At 31.8% G+C, this 18573-nt stretch overlaps 1 protein-coding gene across 1 annotated transcript in view; it reads left to right on the top strand.

Moving 5' to 3' along the window:
- Positions 1-5578: 5578 nt before the first annotated feature.
- The window catches only part of LOC147071274 (uncharacterized), a 46241-nt gene continuing 33246 nt past the window's right edge, over positions 5579-18573 (top strand). The window contains exons 1-3 of the mRNA XM_085948057.1: positions 5579-6636; positions 11102-11355; positions 14822-14884. Of these exons, the coding sequence (XP_085804183.1) occupies positions 5796-6636; positions 11102-11355; positions 14822-14884 (1158 nt within the window). The 5' untranslated portion in view covers positions 5579-5795. The remainder of the gene's footprint in view (positions 6637-11101; positions 11356-14821; positions 14885-18573) is intronic.

Raw genomic sequence — 18573 nt, 5'->3', positions numbered from 1 at the left:
ACTCTCTAAGCTGCTGTATAAATGTGACTTTGTAATTTTTAAAATGAAAATAATTATCAAGAAATTTAAAAAAAAATATTTTATTTAAAAATAGACATTTTTATGTCTTGTAAAAGTACCTAATTCTTTTAAAACATGCTGATCTCACTTCAATGAAATATTTTTCAAATGAAATAAAATAGATTACTATTACGTTTGTATTAAAGGTTTGTCTTTTTTATAGAGAGTTTATATTTCTTGTATTCAAAGTCAAAAATAGATTTTAAAGTAGTAGTGTATTATATATTCTAATAATCATCATTTGATCTTTCCTATAGATTCAAAGGTTACATACTCTGTGATGATCCACACTGTCAAAATAAAATTTAAAGTGCTTAGCAAATGTATAATATTCACTTTGTATAAATAGACATTTCTTTCCTACATCAAATTCACATGTGATTATTATTAAATAAATTCAAGTAGAAAAAATATTTTTATTGTAATCCGATAACCAATATTTGATATACCACATTGTTAATAGTGTAAACACCTCACTATTACACGGCATATTATGAAATGAATGAGACACATTCATTCCATAATGTGCTGTCTATAGTCAGGCAGTCTGTACGCACCAAAGAAGTTGAAGAAAATCTTCTTCTATATAGATGGAGCCTAAACATAATGAAAGTGAAGCAATAAAAAGACTCCCGCAGGGTTATTCTAACATATCCCTTAACTCTAAAATCATTAAAGAAGTGATAAATATACTATGTTATATTCAGGCAGTTAATTATCCCGGGAAGTTAACTGTCAGGCGTGATATTATTTTAACACGGCCGCCCTTGACCGCGTTAACCGCAAGCTGTTAAATGTCGTTGAGTAACACAGTTAACACGTCGTACTTGATTCCAAATGCATCCGATCAAAATCTCCAATTGGACTTTCTTTTATATTCTAATCGGATGCATTTGGAAATAAGTAAGACACAGTGCCGTGTGTTAAAAATTATTGTAAATAACTGCCTTCCTCGAATTACTCCGAGCGATATCTGTATTATTTTGAAGCAATAAAAATAACAGGAACGTGTTACCGTGTTAACTATTTAGAATCACCCTGCTGGTCTACTGATAAGTTTAGCTACAAGTGACCTCGCATTCCTTGAAGAGAATATTGACAATTTGCAGGACGCATTGCCATTATGGTTTTGAACTCAGAACTACCAAGATAGCGGTATTAATATCAGTGTAGTTTACCAACTTAACAATGCTTTATTCTTATTCGTTCGGTAAATGCGTTCAAGTTTCATAATAGAAATAGTTTATAAGGCTCCTTCTATGTAGTCTAAATTCTTTGGTATGCACCGGTTAATCTACCAAATCAGTCTTTGTGAAATAATTCAAAAAATAAATTAGTAATTTCTACGAAATAAGGGCCTTACAATGTTTATGTTAATTTTCTCAATAACATAATATACTCGGTTACGCTTATCAGAATGTAAAGTTATTAATTATAATGAAAATAGTAAGTTATTTTTACAAAGACTATGTACACATAATGCTATATTTTATTCAGAACTCTAAATGTAATTTTGTACAATGATTGGTGTTTAGAATAATAAATACTATTAAAAAATGAAAATGTTTAGATTAATAGTTATATGTAGGTATAAGCTATCTAAATGTTATCTCTTTTGAGCACTTTTAAACTTTTCTAAGCTATACAATATAATAATGTAACACAATAATAAGTGTCATGAAGCCGTACCTATAGGAAATTATATAAATTCATAAATAAACCTCTAATATTATGTTTCTAAAATTATACTCACGCACTTCCTTTATAGTGAAGGTTAGTGCACTAGACTGCAAAAATTATAACTTGAAGTGTCATGGCCACCGTTGTGGCGCTGCAATATATTATGAAAGGTTTGCCAGTATTAGGAGACTTTTTTCCCTACTTTGGGTTCAGAATGTGCTACCTACCTACAATGAAAGACAATACCAGTCGGGATAGTTTTAGTTATATGGTAATACTGAAATGTCAAAGAATATCTATCTGTCATTGCAGCGACAATATCGATCTTATTTATGGGCCCAGTGAGCTCATTTTTTTTTTCTTCTTCGCAGTAGGTTATAACACATCTTATAATCCTCCTGCTACCACTTTTTAATACTTTTTGCATTATTAAAAAGTTTAAACGTTTTACACGAACTTGCAGCATGCACAAATAACGAACATCAAATGATTGCATGGCGAGGGGAATGAAAAGGAATGGGCTAGGGAGGATTGTAGGTTCTCGAAACGGCCGCGTTTCACATTATACTTGCCGCAGTCTAGTTATCATGCGATAGCAATGATTTATTGTCTAATACGCCAATCTATATATATATACAAACTAAAGATTCCTGCACCGTATAATTATATTACAGCAAAATAATGTATATATATTTATGTAAATCATAGAAATTACATGTTTACATATTATATTTTTTTTATAGCATTATTCTAAAGGTGTAATATTATGTGTAAAATATTCTGTATTCTTTTTTAATATAAGCATTATTTAGATAGGATAACCATTCTCTGATTACTTTTATTGGAAATATGGCTCTCGGTTGATTAAAGAAAACATTATTGTTTATTTGCGAGCAATTTTATGATCAAAATTTCTTAATATTACTATACAATAAAATTGTATTATATTAGTCACACCATATTATAATGTCTCCTAATTAGGCAAAATTATAAATACGAAACTACTTTTCCTTAACACATTTTAGAAATTGATGATTACATTTTTTTTTTTGTTTTTGATGCACTCTTAATTTTTGTTTAACAGAAAACTTGCAAGAATTAAATTAATAAATTGTAATTTTAAAATATATCAGCTGTTTTTATTGGTCATGTCATACCCTATGGTTTTTAAATCTATTGTGTACAAAGTTTTATATTATATATTTAGTCTGTATATAAATAGATGGAACTGTTTTATTTTAATTATATCTCTTCAACAATTTAATTATAAATTATATTTTGGTAAATCAAATCAATAAATTAAAAATGGCGGAAGTATGTTTTTATTATGTTCCCTTTATTACACAATTTCATTCTCTATGTTTTTTCATTACTTGCAACATATCATCAATCCTTATTTGTATCAGCGATTCTCAATCTGCAGACAATATTGAAACAATTAAAAATGTTATTTAGATGCATTATCATTTTTTTGTATGACTTTAAATAGTTCAATATAAATAGTCATATTATGTACATTAATTTTCTCGTAAATTTGCAGGTCCCACTTAATGTACATGTTACATGTGCATGTAAACAATTAATTTATGATACATCTTTGAATTAATATCCTCTTAATGTGTACAAAGTGTTTTCATTACTTAAATTAATATTTTTAAAATATTTATATTGGAGATGGTATAAGCCATGCCATAAAGTTGAAACTCGCTGATTATATAAAATAAATTAAGACGTAACCCTGTAAGAATCGTGTTACATAAGGTTAGTTTGTTATTATTTTAATTATTTTTTACCCATCTTGTCAATCATACAATTTTTACATGTCATTTTTACTCAGAAATCTACACCATTTTACAAGTTCAGGTTTTGTTAAATTTTAATTTGCTTTGGTTTAACCTACGCATTGCAGACAACTTTATATTAAACATGCACACAATGGTACCGGACACTTGATAAGTACTACAAATTTAATAAGCAACACAAGTTTAATTTTCTTATACATTATTTTCTAAAATTTATTGTGAATATTTTGATACATTGTAATAATGTTTTAGATGTGTCAAAAATATATCTGTTTCTGTTAAATAATTCATAAAATATGTCAAGATGATTTAAAAATGAATGTAAAATGCTTAGGTATACTTAGCTATATTTCTTTCATTAATCTATTTGACAAAATGTTAAATTCATTTTTTCAGAAATTAACATTATGTATGTGGCAATTCTTGGCCTTCTAATTATCTGTAATTATCCATATTATGAATTAGTAATATTGTAAGTACCAATATTTTTCAATAAACTAAATTACAAAAAATATCAATTTTCTATTGATTATTAACCCTACACTCCCATTCAGTAACATCCCGTGGGAAATGTGAATAGCCACATTTTTTTAGAACAATTTTTGTGAAAATAAAAATGTATTTTACCTGTGGTGCTTGTAACTACATTAAAATTATTCTAAGACTGGATTTGTTGATGAAAAATTTAATGCTAACTATTATATTATTATACTTACCTGTTAAGAAATAATATAGCATTAACACGTCATCGTAGGAAGGTTATGAATTTAGATAGTATTTAAGATTGAAAATGGTAGGGGACTGCATTTTAAATCTGTGCAGTAGGTTGGTACTGTGCCTAGGGTCATCACTACTTCAATTACCTGAAAAAAATATCATTACCTCTCAGAGCCAAGCTGTATTGTCCAATTTTAATGAGTGAGATTTTGTTCCTGAATAATCATATTAACTGTCCGGCCCAATTCACAGTTTGAGACTATTCATAATAGAAACCTGAAATTCTTAAAACAATAAAACTGTAAGTACAATTTACATTGATAGCATGAAAAATCTTAAATTGTGTTTTTCCAAAAGTGTTTTTTTGAAGATAAAGAAGTCTAGTTCTCGGGTACAGATATATTGATCATTAACCACTCAAAGAAAATCAAGATTTCATTGAAAGGATAGTTCCACTTAGGATCAATATTTTCAACATCTTGTGAACTTTATAGCACATTATGACATCAATTTAATATTACAAGTCTCTTCGTCATTATTGAATGTTCATATAAATAAAATTATATAAACCAACCACATTATTATGAGATTCAACAGTTTTGTAACCAAACAAGATATGGTCTAAGGCGTGCGGCGAGTGAGAAAAAGCAAAGCAATAGACTCGATGTAAGTACTGTCGACAATAGTGACCGTAACAATAATCACATTAGCCCTGCCTAATTTATGTGCACAAAAAGAAATTACAACTTCGCATATTTATGATTAAAACAAAAGATGATAAATTTTACACAATATACTGTATTATAATATTATTATCATTACGTTAATACACAGACACAACACGGAAAGACTCATTAGTATTATGGTAAGTAGGCATATTATTGTAATATAGTTTAAAAAATATACCAACCTCTTTGAAAAATAGTACTTATTATTTTATTAGTCACATTATCCTATACTTATAAAAATGGTTACCATCCATTTAATACTATAGATACCAAGCTAACAATCCTCCATTATGAGGATATTGTGAATGATATAAATAGTAGGAGTTACCTATTCCATTTTAAATCCATATTCCGAAGTTAGTATTAGTTAGTTTTTATAAATATTTAAAATTAGTCACTTCCTTTTTCCATTTTATTTCATTTTAATAAAAATATTTACAATAGATTGATTGAAAAATATAATTCAAGTTTTGTAACTAGAATAAAATTATTGCAGAAATTTATAAGATACCTACCTGATGATCGAGTGTTACTTTTTAATTTTATTGAATAGGATATTGACTTTGTAGTAACTGGCAGCACTGAAATCGCATATGATTAAATTTGTATTCGTACAACACTGAGTGATCTTGTTGTGCTATGTCAATAATTTGATTATTGTTATTTCATGCAATGGAAGAGAATTATTTTGCCGTGAACCGTGAATATTATAATTATTGTAATTCGTGCGTAACTTTCGGTCTGTTGAAAAATATTTCAAAATTTTGACCCAAGTGAAATTACGAGTGCTAAAATAATATCCTGCATAATGACATCAACACCGACGGAATTTAATGGAAAACAGACGAACGGAAGCATATTAGGAAAACGTAAAAAGGTGAGAGAAAAGAGAAGCAATTACCTGCAAAAGTGGCTAGAGAAGACATTGACACATTCGTCGGATATTCCAGAAACGGACATTTACGAAGGTTATTCGCACCAAGTTCCCATGACATATTGGAATCCACCGCAACCAATTTACGGACAACGATTATTCAATGCCACTTCGGATCCGAGTGTATTCAGATATTCTACACCTTACGGTTACACCAACGAGGCGATGTCATTACCTGTATATCCAGGATTTCCAAACATACCCGATTGGGGAAATCAAAACAATATGAAATACGTTCCGCATGCCATGAACAAAAACAACAATACGCGATATCAAACTCGCCCGAAGAGAACATCAAATAAGAAATCTGTTGAAAATGAATACAACAAAATTCCCAACGGACATGGAATTAACAGAAACTCTTCGTTAAACACAGATCCAAGAAGTAATACTTCACCATCTGTGTCAGGGACTAATAATGACTTTGCAAGTCTTCCCCCGATTGTGAATACGCCTGCAAATAATCCATTTAATCATAACATTAATGAAGAAAATGATAATACAGGAAATAAGAGACGATTCAGTGATCCTGGAATCGCTCAAAACCAATCGCTTGATCCATCTCAGGATGATTCTGATGAAAGCGACTCCGAGACTAGCTCTGTGATGTACGCTGGTCATTCCGACAATAGACTGATTATGTGCCTTGTAGACCAAATTAACTCTTTGAAAGAGACAAATAGGAAGCTTTATAAGGAGTTGCATGATACTAGAGGTAAATAAAACATTTGTTTAGTTAAGATAACTTATTGTGCAAAAAGCGAATGATAATCTTGCGAAACATAGTACTTAGAATATTAAATATTGAATAATCTATTCTAGAATAACCTTACTGATCCAATGTATGTTATTAAAGTTTTAACCATTTCCTACGAATTGAAGTAAAACATTTGCTAAAGAACTCTAAACTACTTACTCTGTGACTGTCCGTCTCACAACAGATCTGTCATAACGTCGAAAGACATTGGCAGAGGTTAGAGCAATGAGGCCGAACCTTTATCTTGGTGGAACCTTTGAAATGTTTAAAGCATTCTGTAAAAATTTTATGGACAACTGACTTTTTCTCCCCCGGTAGTGACGTATCATACGCATTACTAACTTGTATACAATATTAAGTTGCTTTCATTATCTTCAAATCAATACGATTCGCTGTGATTGAAGTATGAACATTTTCACATCTTGGATGACCCAACAATCAACATTGAATTGTCAACTTTATCTGATGCATACGTTTGTGCATCTCCTGTTGACAATATTTGTGTTTGATGTTGAGTCCTTCATTTTAGTGGACTTATGTTGATGTGAAGTATAATATTATAACCAATCCGTCTAATTTGGTACTCTGACTTACCATCGAGTTGTTTTTGTGTTGTAGGTTTATACTGATATATAAAAAAAAGTTGGTTGTATTAATTTGTATACGATTCTTTGTTATTCACCAGACTGCGGAAGAGAATTTGAAATGTACATGTTCGGTAGCAATTTAATTGTTGAAAATGATTAATAACCATTGTCTATGCTCACCGAAATGTTACAATTATTATCAAGTTCAATTTTTATTAACGTGCAGGCATCTTATGTTGTGTAAAAGAGGGTGAACAAGTCAGTAGCACTGGTACATATTTACTTCATTATTTTATTTCTGCATGGTTAGTTTAACCATAAAACTCTTCTACGTGTATACATTGAGAAACATTGACATCCATTAGCGCTGCAATCGACATATGTGTTGATCACAGAATCTACTCTAAAAAAATTGTACTAGCTGCATTCCTTCCTTAAATTGCCGCCACTTTAGAATGTGTCGCTAAGTAACGCATGACCGGTTTAACCACATGGAACATCGCTGTTAGGAAGGTTATTCGATAGTAATTATAACTAACATATTTTTGAAAAATCGCATTTTCTTATTTCTTTTATCTTTTGATCATGTCCTATCCTAAGAAGGTCATGTGGGCTTACACAGTGTGGAGGTTTGTATTTACAGATTTTTTTTGTTTTTATGAAAAATGGATGTTAGCCACTTGCTCAACCTGTTGGGTCCATACTCTGACTCCACATTGAATAACAATATGTCAACACCTCGTACGTATAAGGGTCGGAACTGTAAAATGGTAACTTTACAGTAGTACATTTTTAATCAATTTTAATGACACCACGACGTTACCTAAAATGCTGAAATCGTATGCTTATAAAAAAAATTAATTGTATTTTTTTTCTTCGATATCATCTTTTTATTATCTTTAAAATTATTTAATAAAAGGCAATTGAGTCAAAATAGCCAAAAACGCAGTTCATTTTTAATCAATTTTATTGACACCACAACATTACCTAAAATGCTGAAATCGTATGCTTATAAAATATTAATTGTATTTTTTTTCTTCGATATCATCGTTTTATTATCTTTAAAATTATTTAATAAAAGGCAATTGAATCAAAATAGCCAAAAACGCAGTTCCAACCTTTTACGTAGTAGGTGTCAATGTGTATTTGCCAGACCTAGGATTCGAGCCTGGGACCCACGACATTATAAGCTTACGCGTAGGCCGCTATAGAAGTATTTAAATTAAAATATTCTATTATATTTTTTTTTTACTTTATTAACAGAAAGTTTCAAGTAGGTAGTAGTTTTATTTAGCAATCTTTGACAATTCTTGCGGAACCTTTACAGAGCTCACAGTACCATAGGGTTCTGCGGAACTGTGGTTTGCTATCACTGAGTTAGAGCGATCGATTCTTGATAGAATAATCTCTGTATTATTTTTCTTCATTCTTAAAGAGCAGAATCGTATCATTGAAAGATTATTAGCAAATGGAGTGCTTTTTTCGTTAATAAAGCTTGCTGAACTTGGCGATAGATGACACTATGTCTACTTGCAGCAATGTCTCTGTCTCGGTTGTGGGTTTAAAGAGCTAGCTTAAGCAATAGAGAAACGTTTGAAAATTGTGATCCTTTTCGCCTTCACTTAAAATTCATTATGCAGGGATCATCACCGGACCTGCGTGCAGCACCACGCTAGATGAGCATTGTTAAAGTGGTTACAGTATTAGTTATCCACGTTTTGTGGTTCAGTAATTTTAAATTATACTGCAATATTCTATTACAGGGTAGAATAGCAACTTATGAGTGTTCTATAACTTTCTTACTAGAGGGGTAAAAGGTATATTATGTATTACCATTTTTGTGCCATGCACGTCATGTTACCAGAGTGGAGACTATGTTCACAGAATCAAACCTATTACCCAGGGCTTTAAATGCATTGGGGATTCTTCTAGCATCTAACTTCCATCAAGACAAGCCTTGGCCTTGGTTTGTTTCCCAAAAATTTATTACATAAAATTCCATTTTATGTATGAATTCACATCAATAAATTTATCCACTGTACAATGTATGGAAATTAAGTGAAATCATCCTTGCATATACATACAGCCAACTAATATTTTTACATTATTAAATATTATTATTCATATTTTTTAAATCATTGTTCTTATACTAATTTTAAATTAAATAATCAGTTACCTAAGGCCGCCCGTTGGATTAAAAGTAATCGCATAACACCACTGAATATGTCTTTCTATTTGATTGAAGAAACCTTATAACTGCTTTACTTTGATCTTTTAACGTGGATTGACTTTTAAAAAAGATTTAGTTTTTCATTCCATACCACAAATATGACATTGATTACGACTGGCAAACTGCTAAAAAGTCGTCTAACATCAGTGACTTTGTATTTTTATCAACACTATGAGAAATAAGAATATGCTGTCGTAAATTGATTTCATTTATTTATATTTCGAAATTATTGTATTTATAATTTTTTTACTCTACGAATTTCTGTAATTCTAAAAGCGTAACTTTAAATTGCTCTTAACTGTACTTAATTTATTACGGATCTGATTTGATTGCTTTGACAGATTGGTTACGCTCTTAGCTCTAAGCAGATAAGTACCTAGCAATTTCACAATCAATTTCATTTATAGTCAATCTGTGATAGCGAATTAAACTTTGATTATACCTATTTGCAAATTGGATTTCAAATATTACCGATTTGTAAAAAGAAAACTGAATTTTTTTTTATTTTTTTTTAAACGGTACATGTTCAAACACGCGCGTTAACATCATTTTACTCCCTACTTCAATTATAGTTTGCCAATTTATGGCTACGGCTGTATGTTGTAGCTTAACCACTGGGGAATGCCAAAAGAAATGGCGTATTTCAAAAAAACACTACCTTATTCTTAGGTCAATAATTATTATAAAGCAATCATTATTCGTAGGATGTTTATCACACTTGAATGGTCGAAAACATAGCTTATAATTATTATCTTTAGAATTATCTTCAAATGTGTTAATCTTGCCCATTTTTTGAATAATAAAATGCCTAATTCTTGTCAAATTTGGGATCACAGAGATTATCAATATAATTTTTTATCGTAGATATTTCACTATGATAATGTCGATATAAATTATACTAATGGTTTTATAAATACGTTTAAAAATTAATAAATGTAAAAAATCTTAACACCACTGCACATTTATGTACTGAAATATGACTATATTCTAAAACATTAGAGCGAGAGGTTTAAAAGAATACTATTTTATGTAATAAAAATAAGTACTTTATGCAGTCATCAAATGTTTAAAATAAATATAAAGGATAATAAGGCTTCAAAATTATATAAATAGATTATCTACAACGTTTAAGGAATGTCCAGGATCATTCTTTGAAAATAGAAAAAAAGCTCCATTTTGATCCACGCTGAGCACGTCCGCCCTTAAGTGCAGGACCCTAGCAGACATTACTATGTAAATAGCCATTCAAACTGCTGAATGGATATTTAGTGTCGCACTTCAATCGCTGGGTTCGAACACCTAGCTTAGAATTTTGTCATCATAACTTCTGAAGTCACGTTTTTTTTTATACCAGATAGTTCAAAACGCTCATACGGTGACTGAAAAAAGATTTATTATAAAATCATTGTAATTAAAAAAATCATCCAATTTGTGACTGACACAAATTTCATTGTGTTTTTGGATACGGAGTGTGTTGTAACTTCTCCTTTTCACCTTCCACCGCTGAATAAGTGTTGAGCAAATAGCTGACAACCAATCCTGAAAATAATTCCAAATTGTGAAGTCTATATACTTGGTAAAAATAAATAATGAATTGAAATTGTAGGTGAGCTTGATGCCTTAAAACAACAGACATCCATCTGGCGAGGCGATGCAGCTTCGAGTCTAGGAATGGGCTCCCAGACTGGTGGAAACGTGATGGGAGGCCCCGGCAGCGGGATGGCTGGTTCCTCGGTGATGTACGCACCTGGGATGTTAGCAGATCTGGTCAGAGAGATAAGAGACGCAGCTAGAATACGAGAGGAAGCCCTTTATACTAAGGTGCGGAATCTATTGGATGAAAGGAATTCAAACGTCAAGGTAAGAAACATGTAGATTTGTACATCCTGTTTGATTTGGTAGACTCATCATTATCAGATCAACATTAAATAATTTATTTTACAGAAAATTCTAGTAATTTATTTGTTATGTTTTTCCGTATAGACCGTTCTTTGTCGGAATTATGATAATTGTGTTACCTTTTGTTCTAATTTTCTATTGATATGTAAACGTGACTTTTGTTTGACTTTAAGTTAGTTCAATGACCTATAAATAATGCAGCGTTTCTAAATCTGTACAGAGCTGTTGATAGATATTTTTAACTAATATTTCTTCCCACTGTGTCATTGTTGTAGTTGAATTAGAAGAAACTTTCTATTATAATCATTGAATATTTTGAATCTGATTGATATATCTCATTAGTTTAATCCCAATTCCCAACACTTTGACATTGTTTTTCCAGTATTGACGATCTTACACCTTTTGAATGTAGTAATAGAATGTAATGTAATTGATTATTATCTAATGATCTATTATTAGGGTTTTGACAATTTATACGCCTATTGATTGTATTATTAGTAACACACTTCAACTATTCATAATTTGTTTGTTATATTTTTTATTGTGATCCTTGACGTTTTTACCTACTTTATTGTATGAATTTATTATATAAGTTGGAATTAACTGTATTCATTGTCAGTGTGTATTTACCATTTGGTGAGTGCACATAGAGCCTGAAGATGCCGAAAGGCGAAACCCGGGTCGCAAAAAACGTCTCAGATGGAATAGTTCAAAACTAAAATCCATTAAAATTTAAATTCAAATGCCATCAAGTACTATCGGTCGATAGTATATTAATATAATAAGAGTATTTAGAAAATGAACTACTCAATATGCCAATAATTCAAAATGACTGCTATTCCTATTCCTAGGGCCAGTATTTGTTATGGCCATGGTAGAGAAATAGATAGAGCTATGTACCGTATGATAAGAACCGCTGTTTTAGTAAATATTATTTAGTTCAAGTCAGCTTGTTTACAGTGCGTGTTTTAAATTATTTTTATCTTATCTCTTACCTTGAGGCCTCTACATTTTAACCAGCATATTCATTCGTATTATGGTAAATTCATTTTTGTAGTTTACCATTAGTGTTCATAATACGTTTTTTATATCCATGGTAATATTCTATAAAAATTTTAATTGAAAAATTCACAATATCTGTACCTACCCTTGAACAGAAAGTCTGGAAGCAATGCACAATTGTAGTAGGTATTCGTGGTTTACGCTAATTTATATTTATATACCCACATTATCTGGTGTGGCAAGTTGCCGAGTAAAGGAAACCCTCGTTGATTGCGGCAGATACGATTCAGATACAGTTGCGATAAGCTAAATTACGGAATGAACGGGGATTTCAAAAAATATATGAATATACTTTATAATAAACTTTACAATAAAGTATGGTAAGTTTTGCAATAAGCTGAAGAAATACCATTCAATTTGTTCTGCGTTCAAAAAAGAATCTATTTTACTTTGCTCGGCCTGTCTATGACACCGTATTGGCTTGCTTTTGTTTCACTCGCACTCCTAACTTAATTATATGTGGGTGATCGAGACCACTCATTATGGTGATTAGTTCTGGCATGTGGCAATTTGAACTCGCCACGGTCGCAATCAACAAGGGTTACCTGTATTTGATTAAAATCCTAAATATTCTGAATTCTTATTCCAGTTTAGATATGTAAAGGGAGGCTTCTTAATAAATAGTGATAGTTTGGTTTGTTTTTTGCCTTCAAAATCTGGCAACTGCATTGGTCTATACTCCGGACAGTAATTAATGTAAAAGTACACTTCATGAAGTCACAGTAAGGCATAAAGCCCATTGACGCAGCGAGTGCGGCGCTCGCGCAAAATTTCTACAAGTGGCGCGTAAATCAACGAAAATACAACGTAATCAAATTTAATTTTTTCGCGAATCACCGCTTCTCGGCGATACGAATGAAAGAAAATACAATGGAGTCCATTCATTGAACACGGCTACCAAAATTACGCTGCTCGAGGCGTTGTCGATGGACGGGCGAAAAGCAATTATTTAATAACAGAGAATCATTGTTTAATTTTATTGCGTGTTCAGTTTATCGCTGGTTGAATAATGTCGTCGTAAATTTTAATTACAAGCCCCGAAATAATATAATATTTTTATTGCTTTGTTATGAGAGGCGCTGTAATAATATTTATTTTGTGCTGCTTGGGCCGCATATTACATAGGTGAAGGGTAATGCGCGGGAAGAGACGTGTGATTATGGTTATGAATAAACACTGCATTCGCCGACTTTGCCCGCTCGACGCGTTCTGTGAGCGCTATCGCTAAGGGTTGAGAGATTGAGAGTTGTAGGCGGAATCGGAAAGAGAGTGAGTGTGGTGCCCTCTCACCAGATAGCTGGGTTCCTTCATTTTTGCATCAACAGCGCTAGGTTTTTGTTAACCGGGCTTTGTAATTTTTGCTGTGATGCCCAGGCTTGTCAACGTTACGATACATATCTCCCGCAATTACCTTATTGTATGTACCATAGGTACTGCCCGATTGAAACGAAAAATAATGCACAATTAGACAGTAATCTATAATATGGTAGTATATACCTACAGTATATACTACATAATGATGCAAAGTAATGTGTCAAAAAATTTTGAATATAATATTTAATTTGATTTAGTGATAGCCCGAGACTTTGCCTCCTTGAAATATGAACGTAAAAAGTAGATGCAGAATGCAGAAAGAAACAGACTGATTTGATTTGAATTTTTTCGAATCATTGCATTCATTTTTGCAGTATGTATTCAGTTGAAACTCTACTAAATTGCTACCAACAATTTAGTCTATAAGTTGTACAAGTTTCATTTCAGTAAGTAGTTTTTGAGTTGTGATGGACAAAATTAAAAAAACAAATAAAACTTGTATCTTGTGCTTAGGTATCATTGAAATATATAGTTAAAACGGTAATCAATAGGTAAATACATGTAGCCACTTACACCATTTCACTATTAGTGTTTTTATAGATACGCACATAATTATTTTTTTATAGAGACTGATCTTTCTTATTTCCCCAAAGTCCGGTGCTAATCACCTATGTTCATACACAAATCTTCTACTCATTGTAATGTACCATTCAAATTCATGTAGGTCAAACAAGTCAATCCAAAAGAGGAGAGAGCATGTCCAATAATAATTGAATTATGCGGCAGTTTGAAAATACAGTCAAGGTCTGTTTCGTGACAAATCGATTGCATCATCACCATTATGCTAATTATACTGCAATTTCAATGACTGAGCCTTACTTTTTGAATTGTTTATCATTCTCGTGTTGCCATCTAAAATAATTGGCCTCTGACCTTTTGAATTAATTCTTTCTCATTATTGTTCCAAATGTAGGTATACAGACTGCTAGACAAAATTTTCTAGTTCTATAAAACTTATGTGATTTTAATTGTAAAGTATTTTTTTTCACAGACTAATGGATATTCTCCTATGGACAAGAGCGTTCCAGACTGGCGGAATTATGAACACTTAAAGGTATGTCTTTTATTTATTTTGATTTTATTTAATTTATTTTTTTAATTTAAAAATCAAAAATAATTAAAATTTCACTTTGATAGAAAATACAATTGTATTGTCCAATGACATCTGTAAATTGTTCGTCAAAACTGATCATAATATCAGGGATTCGAACAAATATTGGTTTGAATTTTTATAGAACATTAATAGATGGCGTTATAATCTGTCTGAAAGGTTACAAAAAATATATATAGAGGCACCTTCGAATAATAATGTTCCCGAAGTTGACATGATATACCTAACAAGGTAAATAATATTATAAGCAGTCAAAATACAATGCTCTTTAAGGCTGAATCACTATGGTCAATTAATTGGTAACAAATTTATTCTTGTATGTTATATCTCAACACTACTTCTGGCAGTGACGAAGGGTGGAGTTAGGCTTTGGAGATCCGACAAATACATTTATTTATTGGATCATAGCATCACAGTTGCACATTTTGGGCACAGCTCAGTGGATGAAAGAGGGGACATGTTCGTGGAATTTGCTGATTTGCAAATTTCAGATCACAAACTCTTTAAACAAAAACAAACAATGGTACGATTAATCTAGTCATCCTGAGATAACCTAAATGCTACTGGATAGATAACGCACATGACCGAGAAGAGTAGAATCAGATTAGAGAGGCCTTTATCCAGCAATGAGTAGATTCAGGCTGATGATATCGAAATAATGCATACCAGCATACTCCACTGTCTTTCAACGTAGAATGATGTTTCGTAGGACCTGTATTCCAACTTTTTTTGAAAAATCGTGCAATTTTAACCTAAAGAAATAAAGGGCTATTAAACCCCGGTTCAGACACGGCGGATTGGACCATGCGAAGTCAATTTGTACTAGCTCCGCCGCGGACAAGTGTGAACGAATATATAGAAGCTAGTACAAATTGACTCCGCACGGAATCCGCCGTGTCTGAACCGAGCCTAAACGTTATAGAATTTCAATGATTTTAGGTAGTAGGTACATACTATATTCCATTGGCGAAGCGTGTAGGTAGGCTGTTAAGATCTGCCATAAATAGTGCACACTAAACGTTGTCAGTCACACGTATTTGTTTTCATTGAAATAAGACTACAATTATTTAGTATGGTGTTGGTTAGTTTTTAATTCAATTAAACCCTGCGAAAACCAAGCCATAATAGACAATAGTCAAAAAATACTCGTCTATCTATAAAATATCGAAAATTATGCAATTTAGTTATGCTATTATAGTTTGATTTAGGCAGGGCTTAATGAATTAAAAAAAATAACCAAATGAAAACGAATGAGGATGAATGAAAAAGTGTGCACAATTTTGTCATATCGCCCAAAATATAAGTACTAGGTTTGGTTTAGGCAGAGTTTAATTGATTTTTAAAGACTAACCAATACCATCTGTAAATTGTAGTCTTAGTTCAATAAAATCAAATATGTATGACTAACAAAGTTGAATGTGCACTATTTATGGCAGATCTTAACAGCCTACCTCCACCCTTCGCTACTACTATATTCTATGATATTATCTCCAATGATAAATATTCTATGTAGATTGTAATGGGAATGCACAACCATTGTGACAATCTCACTCTATTCAGTGCTTCAACTGATAATCGTTATCAAATATTGTGATTGGGGAATAATAAACACAGCTAACAAATTTTTGTCAATGTTTGTTTTTGCTGTAAGACTTAAGTCCTTCTTTGCTCACTACAGCGGTACGCAAATTGATTTTGTTCATGTTCATGGTGGTTTTATGGTGCTACTGTTTTTCTTTTTATTCAGAAAATTATATATCTTTCAAAATTACTTAATATGTTTATCAAGATAAAATCATTTATGTGTAAGAATTTTTATTTATAAATATAATTGGTATTACGGCTTGTTTCAACCAGAGCTAAAAATGGAATCGGAACTGAATTCCGATAACCCCCTAATTATTTTCAACCAGCGCATTTATTCTATACACAAGGCTACTATCGGCGGCTATCGAGGGTAGTTTATCATATTTATATATTGAGGTATTATAATTGTTACAATAAGTTAGCCGTCTAAAGTCTAAACTCTGTGACTTTTATATCAATTCTTCTACGTCACAATACAATTATTACATCACATGCTTTTTGCATGTTGACTTATCATAGCAGATAATCTATTTCTGACACTATTAAAAGGAATTAAAATCTTTCTTTTCTGTATCTCCTACCAACAATACTTCTACATTCGAAATAATGCTATTCGTCTACTTCCGCAAAGGTTTATGCATTTTAGTGTTAACAAAACTCCACGCGATATCGAACACACAGAATTATGGGCGCGGGAAAATGAAATGTGGGTTTTAATTCCAGAAACGACCGTTGCGAGGTAGAACACTGATAATAGTGGCGAAGGGTGGATGTAGGCTGTTAAGATCCGACATGTGTGCATACTAATTTTTGTCAGTCATACGTGTTTGTTTTCATTGAACAAGAACATCAATTTACAGATAGTGTTGGTTAGTTTTTAAAAATCAATTGAACCCCGCCTATGCCAAACCATAATAGTTTAGGTATGCTATGGGCGATCTGACAAAAATAGTGCACACTTTTCAGTCATACTTATTTGTTTTTGTTGAATTAAGAATACATATTACCGATGGTGCTAAGTTTTTTTTAAGGTCATTAAGCCCTGCCTAAACTAAACCATAATCATAATATGTAAAAAATATTCTTCTATGTATAAAATATCTAAAACTATGTATAATTTAATGGCATAATTTTGAATATTTTATAGATATACAACTATTTTTTTACTATTATCTATTATGGCTTGGTTTATGCAGGGTTTAATTATGTTTTAAAAACTAACGAACGCTATCTGCATATTGTAGTGTTATTGAAGTTAACATCCCCACCAAACCACACCCGCGGCGCACCACACCCGGGCGTATCACGGGACCCTACGTTTAGATGTGAATCATCATTTTTTTATGACTGGGAATGTCTCAGGAGCAAGGTCCCAAGACTAAGGTCGCCACGCACTCAAATGTGCTTTGACTGAATTTACATGACTTTAAGTTAAAGTAGGGAGAGATGAGCATGTAGCCGCAAATTTTCTAAATGCAACAAAATTGGCCTTTGTGGCGATCAGCTCGGATATTGTAGTGTTAGTTCAATGTTAACAAATACGTATGACTGACAAAAGTTTAGCGTGCACTATTTATGTTGGATCGCAACAGCCTACCTCCACCCGTCGCCAGTGCTTGATTTATAGTAGTCGCACTATAGAGTATATGCTTCACAACTTTGCACTCCGGCTCAGAATGTAATAATATATTCTAAAAATATTTTTTTACATATGCCTATTGGCTATTTATTTATTTATGACTACAAGTGAATATCATTTGATTTAATTTTATGTGAGGTAATCACGCAAACAGGCGTATCTGTGTAGTAACAAGTGCAAAGTTATAAAACGTATACTCTACCTTTCTTATTATCATTGATATTTTCTATTCCAAAACTTCCGCAAGTTGACATAGGTATCTACCTTCTTTTTTTTTTAAATCTACACCTGTGAAAGAATGGATGTTTATGGAAATAGCCTGTTGAACATTACAATAACACTGAGAAGCATACTAAACTAGCCCCGGCCCGTTGTCCACACTTGGGACATAAAAATGTTTGGCTTT

Source organism: Rhyacophila brunnea, unplaced genomic scaffold (genome assembly GCF_057557595.1).
Source record: "Rhyacophila brunnea isolate RB1 unplaced genomic scaffold, BYU_Rbru_1.0 scaffold_20, whole genome shotgun sequence".
Classification (NCBI taxonomy): domain Eukaryota; kingdom Metazoa; phylum Arthropoda; class Insecta; order Trichoptera; family Rhyacophilidae; genus Rhyacophila; species Rhyacophila brunnea.
This window is presented reverse-complemented; position numbering and strand designations above follow the sequence as displayed.